The sequence below is a fragment of the Parasteatoda tepidariorum genome, unplaced genomic scaffold (genome assembly GCF_043381705.1).
Source record: "Parasteatoda tepidariorum isolate YZ-2023 unplaced genomic scaffold, CAS_Ptep_4.0 HiC_scaffold_1505, whole genome shotgun sequence".
Lineage (NCBI taxonomy): Eukaryota > Metazoa > Arthropoda > Arachnida > Araneae > Theridiidae > Parasteatoda > Parasteatoda tepidariorum.
In genome coordinates this window covers 1-12,059 of record NW_027261417.1, presented here as the reverse complement: position 1 = coordinate 12,059, position 12,059 = coordinate 1, and the positions used below count along the sequence as shown (strand labels likewise).

The following is a 12,059-nucleotide window of genomic DNA, read 5'->3' as shown; positions in this document are numbered from 1 at the left end:
CCGTAGCTTATACCTCGCTGTATACTACTCCCCTATATTAGTCCCTGGTTAGACCAGTCTCAATGTGTTTTTGTATGAGTGACTGTTAACTTTTTTTTATCAAAATGCAGCCCACTATAGCAAATAGTGTGATTTTTAAAGCATTCTACCGACAGCTATTGACGAACTATTAAGTTAATTTTGAAACTTAGTGAGAGGAATCCTCGTTTCTTAAGTAGTCAATCGAACAAACCTATCTCTTTCCATTTTTTTAGTTGTTTTTTTTTTAATCGTCTTTTAACTTTGGGGCACCCTATAAGAAATGCTTGTAAAAAAGTGTGAACCTTTTTAGTATCACAATTTTCTTGTGTCATTATGCCCCACTTACTGCTCCAATTTTTGTTTCACAACTTCAACTTGCTCAGTGATGTAAATCCATGCGGAGATTTAAATTTAAAAACTTCGAATTAAGAGATAAGCTTGAAGCAGAATAACCTTTCGTAATATTGAAGGAATTACAATAAACTGTATTTCAGGAGGTCTTTAAAGGGATGAAAGAGAAAGGTGAAGGTGGATCGATTGTGAATATATCTAGTATATCCAGCTTAAGGGGTTTTCCTAATTACGGGGTTTATGGAGCCACTAAAGCTGCCACTGATTCCTTAACGAGAAACATGGCTGTGGAATTTGGACCTTACGGAGTGAGTAATATTTATCACCACGCATTCAAAATATATATACATAATATTTTAAACAATTCGATATTTTATAGAGATATTTCATATTTTATGTGCTTTATATGTTCATAAATTAAATATTTTATTTGTGACAAATTTTTTGTAGAATTTATTCAACTTGCCTAATTCGAGCATGGGAATTTTAAATCTAAAAATAGTTTTGCTCCAATTCCTTTTTATTTTTAAAGACTAACGTTTTTTATCTATTTTTGTTTAAATGTTATAATGTTAATGTTACAATGCTAATGTTATAATGTTAATGTTATAATATTAATGTTATAATGTTAATGTTATAATGTTAATGTTATAATATTAATATTATAATGTTAATGTTACAATGTTAATGTTATAATGTTAATGTTATAATGTCAATGTTATAATGTTAATATCATAATGTTAATGTTACAATGCTAATGTTATAATGTTAATATTAAGGGCTGTTACTTAAAAGCTTAGGGGAAAATGTCTAAGAAGTAATACAGAAGATTAAAGAATTAATTTAGAATGATCAATTATAAAATACTAGAATTACAATATCCTATAAACGGATAAGTAACATCTTATTAAGAAAAATGGCCAAAAAGTATAATGGTAAATAGATTGCGTTGTCGAAATAAGCCTAGACTAAATTAACCTGAAAGAAAAATAAATAGACGCTGAAAAGGAATGGATTGCTTTGAGTTAAAAAGTACATGAGACAGATAAAACAAATACTGAAATGTTAAAACTCACCATGTTTATTCTCACTAAATTATTAAAAAAAATGTAAATTATAATATTATCAACAAAAATATCGCCACACAGGCCATCACTTGTAGATTCAATTTTACACAAATAAAGATGAAAAAGGATTATCTTCTCACAAAAGAAATTGTCGGCATCTTAAAACTTTTACAACAGGACTGCACGCCTCCCTGATGCACCGAACGTACATCAGGGGGCCCAAAATCAACTTCGAATGAATGTTCTAAAACAGGGGGAAAGAAAAGAATCCCTCACTCCCACGCTGCCATTACTTTTTGTTGAATTCTGTGGCACTTCGGGAACTCAGCTGACAGGTGTCGCTGCGGGGGAAAATTCAGCCTAACCTCGTGACGTCAGTTCTCCAAAGCTGCTCCTCGAGATAATCTGCTCCTTTAGGATCAGTCTATGCAATTTCTTTCTTGTTGCAAAGCAATACTTCTAGTCTTACATTTTTGCCACTTATGTCTTTCACTCAAAGACATTTTTTAAGATTGTTAAACAATGTTTAACAGTTAATGTTATAATGTTAATGTTACAATGTTAATGCTATAATGTTAATGTTATAATGTTAATGTTCTAATGTTAATGTTACAATGTTAATGTTATAATGTTAATATTATAATGTTAATGTTACAATGTTAATGTTATAATGTTAATGTAATGATGTCAATGTTATAATGTTAATGTTGTAATGTTAATATTATGATGTTAATGTTACAATGTTAATGTTATAATGTTATATTATAATGTCAATATTATAATGTTAATGTTATAATGCTAATGTTATAATGTTAATGTTATAATGTTAATGTTACAATGCTAATGTTATAATGTTAATGTTATAATGTTATTGGCACGATTATAGTCCATTTTTGTTAGTTTATTTTAGTTTAAAAGCGTCATACACAGCAGGGAGTCACATAAATGTTGCGCTTCCAGTAGCGGATGACATTTCCGGGCTTCGGTTCTTATGTAGTTTTAAACCTAATTTTGTGTCATAACTCCCCAAGAAGTTGTTGCGTGTCTCCCTGTTATATACAACGTTTTACACTTGTACATTTATACAAAAGAAGTATAAAAATGTAATTTAAAGAGAAACTATAGCTTGGAAAAAGAATCTGATTACGAATATGAAATATCCGATACGAAAGTATTCACGATTTGTTAAAAAATCTCATGTAACAGAAAACATTTAAAAAAAATTGTTCCCCAATTTTATTGACGAATTAGAACTATAAAACATATTTGTAATAGAAAGCGTTTCGTAATTTTCAATATTAGTCTTCATTTCTTCATAAAATAAGGTATTTTGAGACTTCTTAAAGCTACATGTTGATATACGGAATAAGCTTGTAAGTAGTTCGAAATTTCAAAACTTAACATAGATCTTATTGAATATACTCCTACATTTATATTTAATGAAATTTCTAACAGAATTTCGTTCTTAATAAAAGTTCTCCTTATTGTATGCATTCTTATTCAATGCAAATATACATAAAGAAATTTTTATTGAGTGTGATATGTAATATAATTTCATTGAATGCATTTCTCTTCTTATTGAAATGAAACCTGAATTTTTAAATAATTAATAATTTTTTAATAAATTGATTTTTAATAAAATTAATTTATTAATGCGAACAAAATTAATCTAGTCAAATTAATTACTGAGAGACTTGTACTTAAAACGTATATATAAGTTTTATCATGAATTAACTCATATTTTGTTCTTAAATTAATTTGCTAGAATCCAACAAATATTTTCTTTAGTATAAATAATTTCTTTATTATTAAACACCGTCTTTATATATACACAAAGTTGTGATGTACACACCTTCATAAAAATATTAAATTAAACAATGTAAAAAAATAAATTGAATAAACTATCCACATTGCGATTTCATGTACAGTTTTCGATGTCTTTAAAAATTGTACTGTTAATTTTTCAGGTTAGAGTGAATTCCGTCAACCCAACCTTTGTGCGTACAAAAATGGCGGAGGAACTTTTAAATTCAGGAGATGCACTTATCACTGCAATGAAAGAAAGAACTCCTCTTCGAAGATTTGATGGTAAGAATAATTAATATATAATACGAAAAAAAGAAATTTTCTGATAATGAGCTGAGGAAAAAACGCATGAGGAAAACTACCACAATATGGTAAAATATATCGAGTTTCTAGTTCACCGGGAACACCAAAAAGCTCGGTAATTTTTACTGTCGCACTTTGAGTTTTTGTCGCACTTTACTTTCGCAAGATTAACAATAAAATCTGGTTTAATAATATGCGATAAAATTTGGTAATTTTATCACGATCTCTGAAAGCATGGCACGAAAAAACTTATTCGGTTAAATGTATTTTTCAGTTTTTTTTTCTTATTTTTTGCTAAATGTATGGTAATAAGAACTGTAATTTTGAAGACAAAACTTTCTGGTAAACCGCTACTATATCAACAAAGAATATAAAAAAACTGAATGGTTTAAATACCGTAAATTTTGGCTGATGAACATTTTTACCAGAAATATCAGTACTATACATGCAGTAATTTGACCAGAATTTTTCTCCGTGCATAATGGGTCATAATATATTATAACGCATTATAACATTTCGCAATATTATAAAATTTTACATACTACTGTAACTTATATAATTATAAGCGACTGATTCGATTTTAATCGATATATTAATTCAAAAAAAGTACGCTCTTGTGCTTGATTTCGTAACTTAAAATATAGACTGCACTAGTTAATTATCATATTTGAGGTCAGGCTCTCAAACCTTCAGTTTTAGTATCGTATTTTATTTTATAACCGCTGTTGAACAGCCGACCCAATTTTTGGGTTTATGACTACTAAAGTTCAACTACGTAGCCTTGTAATTTTGAACCCAATCCAGAAGACAAGGGAACTCCTGGATCAAGTATTGTGAAGAATTTGCCTTCGTGGGGGACTTTTGGAAGGAACTAAACCACGTTTGCGTTACATGAAGAGGAAGATCACGAGAACCTACCGCGGTTAGCTTGACGGCAAGGGGACTCTAATCAATGATCCATCTACCACTGAGGATATTTCACGTCATCAGTGTGGTTGGTGCAAATCGGGTGCGTAATTCGTATCGACCAGCCATCGCCGGGATTCGAACCTGGTTCACCTCATTGGAAGGCGAACGCTCTATTACCTGAGCCATCGCGTTGCTTCATTTCAGTATGTGCAAATTCGGTCATTAGATTGAACGTTATTCATTCTGATTTTTTAATATATTTATTTGTTTGTCTTTTATTTTGCGGAAAGGAGAAAACGATAATTTGAAACACAAAATGTATTTTTTAGTGAATAAGCATGTCTTACTGTTGATGAACTTCGATTCTTTAACACCATAATAGTTTATCGTAGCTGTAGCGTTTATCGTAGCGTAATTGGAGAAATATTTTTTTACAAATATTTTAGTAAGAAAAAAGAACGAAAATTGCAGGCTCTTGAATCTAAGGCTCTGCATAATAAAAAATTCAGGATAAAATTACGGTAGAAAGTACAGGCACCTCGAATACTGCATGTTTAGAATCCATTTTTACTATAAATATTAACAATATTATTTATTTAATTATAGTTATTCATGGTTTTTACAGGGAATAATACTAACCCAATTATATATCACATTTTTTTTCTCTTAAACTTCACGGTAAAAATGGATTATACAGTAAAAAGTAATGGCGCTTTCAGTGACGTTACTTTTTTCTGTAATTTTATTTGCAATTACTTACAATGGGATTAATATTAAAAAAAAATTTTGAATATTTTTTAGGAACTGTAGAGCTTGAAAAGTTATTTTCTTAATTATGAGGTTTAATCATTTTTACTTAAGATGAATTTATGTTCAAAATTTGAAGAAAATGCGTTGAACAGTTTCTTAAAATTAGGAAATCAGTCATAATATTTTTATTTTACTTTAATTTTGTAATTTTTTTAATTTTTTAAACTTATGAATCAATTTTCTCATATTTTCAAAAGTATAGATAATATAAAGATGAATGGCAAGAAAATAGATAAATCACAAGATAATTTGACGTTAAACTTATGAAATCTTACGGTTAAAAGTTTTCGATTTTCATTAAGTTAAGCTATAAAAAATAATAAATAGTTGTAGATGAGCGAGTTTTATGAAACAGCCCTATAATTTTTTAAACAGTGTAATCGAAGCCTGAAATATGTTGAGAAACAAAATAAAACTACAAATAGCATTAAGGGTTCTGCACTCGACTACACTACACTTATACTACTTCTACACTGACGGACTGTACTTAGAAACACATTTCTTCCAGATTTTATGAGTCAAAAATCTGATGTCAACCTTAAATGATTCAGAGCAATCCCTGATAAAAAAATATCAGTGATTACTATAGCGAGCACAAATGAATTATATTTAAAACTTGTATTTCGAGACATTTAGATTATAGTTATTACGTAAGCATTCAAAGGTCCAATCAAAAATATTTAAATAAATGAGTTTTTGATTTCGCCGTGTACACATATCAAAACTACAATACAAATTTTTGCGTTGTGAACTTCATTAAATATACTGTTAGTTTGTTAAATATACTTCCCTCAAAAACGTGGATAAATTTAGTTGCAAAATATTGCTTCATTAAAATAATAAAATGTTTAAAGTAATGTATATTAAATAGATATAAAAGAAACTTAATAAACTTGAAAATTTAATAATATATTTGCTGTATAATGTTAATAAACTATCCCAATTAAAAAATTAGCCATGTAAACTAAAGAGTACATTTTAGATATACTTCATTCAAAAGATCTGCTGATGCTTTAATATCAAATGTTTAAAGTAATGTGTATCAAGTAATTTAAAAATGCATTATCAAATTTTCAAATTTAATAATACATATATTATTTATAAATTAATATATTATTAATAATTATTAATAAAACCAATCCAGACCAAAAAACAATCATCTAAACCAAAAAACAGTTTTAAATTATATTTCACTCCATTCTACTGATTATTTTTGATTGATTATTTTTTATTGTATATATATATATACAATGATGAAACGCTTAAAGTATTGGGCAGGAAGTAGTTATAAAAACAAAAATCTGAATTTGTAAACATGCAAATTATTCTTCTAACTTTTATATGTTTCACTTGCACTCATATATTTTGATGAGTCAATTAACATTTTATTCTTTTACAGAAGTTGAAGATGTTAGTTATCCAGTACTATTCTTGCTAAGTGACAAAGCAGCGATGATATCTGGTTTGTCGATACCAATTGATGGTGGCTTTTCTGTCACATTTTAAAGCGGCACATCTCACCTCAAAATAAATAAAACGCACAGATTCGCATCTTAGTTGTAATACATTATCTATAAGTAAATATGTCACGTTATATGTTATTTAAATTGCTATTTCGTTTGCCATGTTCTAAATTCAAAGTTATAAAAACAGATTGATCATATAGGAAATGCTTATCTGTTACGTGTGTAACTGCTACAATTAGTTGATTAACTAACTTAATGAGATCATTTGCTTATATTAAGCGTATGAAAATTTTATTTCGAGCAATAAATATGAAACAGTATTAAAAATTGTTTTTCTTTTCTTTTAATTTTAAATAAATTTTTCGAATAGAATTACAAAAAATTATACAATTCGACTATGACTGATTGAATGACTAATAAAGTAAGTCAAGAAACAGGATTGTTATTTTTCTTACTGTACAATGACATGGAAATACTGAAAAATGTGTAAATAAACTTTTTTGAAAGACAGTTGGTTATTTCTGTACAGTAACGCGAGAGCAACGTTAAAATTTTCGTATCAAATTGCAATATAAAGTACCTGCACTTTGGAAGCATTATTTGTAAAATACATTTCACCGTAAAATCCATTTCTACCGTAAAATATTATTATTGCAATGATATTTATTTATCAAATTAGAGTAGTTCAGTGATTTAACGGTAAGTATTACTATAAAATTTATGGAATATCGTAGTTTTTCTTCCGTAACATGTTCCAGAGAAAATGGATTTCGCGATATGAAGTACCGGCACTCTGGGTGCCAGTTCTTTTTGCAGTAATTCGATACAAAAACTTTTTTCATTGTAGTACCTTGAAAAGTGCAAAAACATGGATAATCTGTGCCTGGGAAGTGATTATAACACTAGATGTTGCTTAAAATGTTTAATCATAGATATTTTATAATTATTTTGAAATAAAGCAAAAAAAGCTAATTATTGGAAAGAGCAATTAAACAGAGAACATCTACTTATGTATTTTGTCCATCGTAAAACCTTGAAAAGTGCGTGAAACGTGGACAACCTGTGTCGGGGTTGTAATTATAACTCTAGAGGTTGCTTAAATTATTTAATCATATGTATTTTATAATTATTTTGAAATAAAGAAGAAAAAAGATAATTATTGGAACGACCAATTAAACAGAGAACATCTACTTATGTATCTTGTATTCCGCAATTACAACAAGCTAGTTCACCCTAGCTTGTAATTGTTCATAAATTGTTATTATTAAGTTATGAAAATTTCTTTTTTTATAAAATTAAATATAACTGTGCAATAATAGTACAATGTTAGATTAAAAAAAAGAACACATAACACATATTCTCAGATGCATTCCAAAAAACATAGTTTAATTTATATTTTATTTAATATTATTTTTTCAAAACAATTTTTCATGCAAACAAAGTTTTTCTAAGAATGATAAATCTTATAATGGGTATCATCCTTTTATAAGGGTTTTCAAGTTCTGGTATAAACGCTTTTGAAATAACAATATCGATAAAAGCTATGAATCAGTTTAATTATGACTTTAAAAGTTAATAAGTTTTAACAATTTTCATAAGCATCATGAAATTATATCATCATATAATAACATAATCACTAGCATGATGTCAGGTATCAAATTTGTTGCAAAGGTTATAAAAAGCGTCTATTAAAATTCTAAATTAAATGAACCTGCTTATTAAAATGATATTATTAAAATGAACCTGTTTATTAAATTTATTAAAATAAACCTGCAGATTTAATTTATTTATCCTAAAGTGAACCTAATGAACTTATGGAATCAAAATAAATCCTTTAATGTAACGATATATATTTTGCAAATAACCTAATGCCCTGATAATGAATTTAATAATAAATATTTGTAGTTTTTATTAATTCTTTATAATCCAATAATAATTATATTATAATATCATAATATTATAATAATTATAATATTATAAAATCAAATTAATATTTAATCTTAATTTTACCTTAATTTAATCTTAATTAATGTTTCTAAAGTGGAATAATAATTAATCAACATCCAACTATTTCCATCATGTGGTAATGGATTTCGATGAGCTAACAAACTTCCATCATTCGATGTTGGATGGTGATATTTTACTATATGTTGGCGGGCCAACATGCTATGTTTAAAATTCTTGGGAAAACAACTTCCACCAATTCAGGATGGAAAATGTTGTTTTAGTACTAATCAAGGAACTACAACGATCAAAGAATGATTGCTATTGGTGAACCATCAATACCCATTATTTGACAATGAAATGTATTGATTTACTAATAAGTAGAATAGAAACCTATAAAGTATTGTTTATTATTAATAATGAAGCATCATCCTTCATTTAATGTTAGAATAATTTATAATAAACCATTTCACATTGAATAATGATGTATTTATTTGATGCTGACAATATTTTGTGTTATTTTACATTTTTTAGCATAATGAGTGCTATTTTACAGCTGGGATAATAAACAGTCAGGTATTGTTAAGCAAATCTTAATGCTGCATACTCCCCAACCTTATATACAAACATGCATGTTTCACTTTCAATATTATATGCATCGTCAATTAGTAATATAGTCAATTTAATAATTTATCAGCATTACAATAAGAAACAACTTCAAACATATAATACTGACATTAACTTCTTTAATGTATAATATGCACATTATAAAGAAACCAAATACACAGATATAAACACAAAATAAATTTTTATTCTCCAGCACAAGAAAGAGTTCACAAGGGAAATCTAGTATTTCAATACTTCAAGAAAAGTTAATTTTAATTCTGAAAAATTTCATAAAATAAGATTCATTTATACCTTTTCATTCTTAAAGCAATCAGCAGCATCTTGTCGATTTTCCAAGGAATTAAAATTTATCTCGTGTTCAGGATCCGAATCAGTTCGCTTAATATCAGAATAACTTTTGACTTCACGTTGTGACAAATGAGTCCTCTTGCGCCGACTCAGCACTCGCTTTGGAACTGATTCTTCAGAAGTTTTATCTAAATACCGTTTATATCTATCAAGTCTTTTTTCCCATTATCTAAATGCGCTGGTTAATCAAATTTAACGGAATAAAACAACGAAAAAAAATTAAAAAGCAAAATAACGAAAAAACAAAATAATTAACTTAACAAAACGAAATAATGAAAAAACAGAATATTTAACTTAACAAAACGAAATAATGAAAAAACAGAATATTTAACTTAATAGAATAAAATTAAAACGTAAGAAAAGTAAATAACAAAGGTGTAGTTCTGAAAAGAACTTTTTCTCCCCTAAACTTTAAATAGCAAAAGAAAATTCGAGGTACCACGCCTAAAAAAATGCTTAGATCCTGGGAGAAAACACATTCGAGGCCAATTTAAAAAGTCACCAAGTTTTAATGAACAAGCATGGTCTTTAATCACAATATCGAAAGATCATTTTCGCTCCACAAATTCGCTACTGCTGTTCCCATTCGCTTTTTTTAAATTTTAAGTTCTGCAATACTGTTGTCAAAAAATACAAACTGACCTCAAATAAAACTCAAAGGACTTCGAATCAAATAATTAAGAAAACTCTACTATTACGTTTAATAAAAAGAAGATTTATTATCTCAACAACAAAAATTATAACATCGTCATTCCAAAGAAAAATCTTACACTCACTCAGAAACTATTTACATTCCAAACTATTACCATGGCAACCACAAAACTCTTCTCGTTACCATCTATAAACTGATATATAATAAGTAAATTATTTAACAAAAAATACGATGCGCATAATCACATAATATTTCGCAACTATCTCGAGAGAAATGTAGAATTCATGCACGTGAGAAATTTTGTTTCTTAATTGGGTATAATATAGCCTACGTCACAGGTTGTGTTGTTCCTACTAAATTTAACCCATGAACGGCATTTTCTGCGAGCCTAACTTCAAGCCACAAATAAGCAAACGAAGTGTTCGATCGTTTAAATAGCTGCTCGCCAGATTTTATTGCATTATAAAGAAAAGTTATTGAAACTAAATAAACAACAACAACTAAAACAAATAACAACAACTACTAATAACAATAACTAAATAAACAACAACTAAATTCCATTCGTTTAGCATTGCGTCATATGTTGTTCCTACTAAATCGAAGTAGTTGTGTTTTTTTCATATTATACCCAATTAATTCACTCTTGTATACATTAATTATTTTGCTGAGTCTTTGCGCATAATTTTTTGAAATGTCCACCTTCGTGAATTATCATGATCAGCCAGGGAAAACATAATACGTCCCCATTAACTTTATAAAAGACTTGTTCCCCAAATCGACAAAAGATTTCGAGAAGGCCAAAACTTATATTCTTTTGGTGTCCGGATCTCCTTGTTAATCAACAGGAAGTTGAAAATCTCAAGAAAATGGTAGTGACACATAAAGACTCATGGGGCAGACTTAAAGGAACATCCGACTACAGTGCTGATGTATTGCGCATAGGAGGTGAGTTTGTCTTTTCTTCTTATTATTAAATTGCCAATGATTTGAATCGAAATCAAATGATGAGAATACGAGACATTTTCTCTAATGTAAATTTATTTTCTATGCCCATTTTTATTTTTTTATAACTAAATTAGCAATATGCTAATTTATCTAAGCTCTTCTTTAACGTAAGTTTCTATTTTCCACCTGTAATTCGATTAATGCTTCTATCTACATTTACTCTAATTGAAATGAAATGATTTCAAATTATTTATTGAAGTATTTTCATCTAAGCACAACATGTACCTAAAAAATGCGGTTAGTTCCAAAATAAATTGCAACTCCAAATTTTACATCATGCATTATTTACATTTTAATTAGATTGACATTTTAATGAAATCTGTAAGCAATAAAAATTTTTATCATTGTGCAGGAGGTGTAATAAATAATTAACCTAGCTAACTTGTCATTTCAAGAAATGCCAAATGATCCATTCCTGTTTAAATTTTTTAATATTTTCTTACCTACTCTTGAAGACTTGATAAGTAGTGTAAGCCAAAAAAAAAAGTCATCGATCCCTCCTAGACCCTTTCAAGTCACTAATAAAAATGGGTTTTCTTCCTCAACTGAAGAAGAAAAAGAAAAATAAAGGGAAAAAAATCCATGTTTATATTTCCTCGTATTCATATTTCTAATTGGTTTTCCATAAGTTTCACAAAGGAATGTCAACTATTTGCTATTTTCCAACTTACTTCTAATTTTGGACATACATATGTGTGCATAAGTAAAAAGTACGTACATATGTAAAAAGTACGTACTTTTACTTGTACT

General features: G+C 28.1%; 1 protein-coding gene across 1 annotated transcript; it reads left to right on the top strand.

The window, feature by feature from the left end:
- The first annotated feature begins 50 nt into the window (after positions 1-50).
- LOC107456468 (L-xylulose reductase-like) lies at positions 51-7,060 on the top strand. Its single transcript, XM_016074340.4, has 3 exons — positions 51-680; positions 3,407-3,527; positions 6,667-7,060. Exons 1-3 carry the CDS (start codon positions 531-533, stop codon positions 6,771-6,773), a joined length of 378 nt encoding a protein of 125 aa, XP_015929826.1. The 5' UTR covers positions 51-530; the 3' UTR covers positions 6,774-7,060.
- Positions 7,061-12,059: the final 4,999 nt, after the last annotated feature.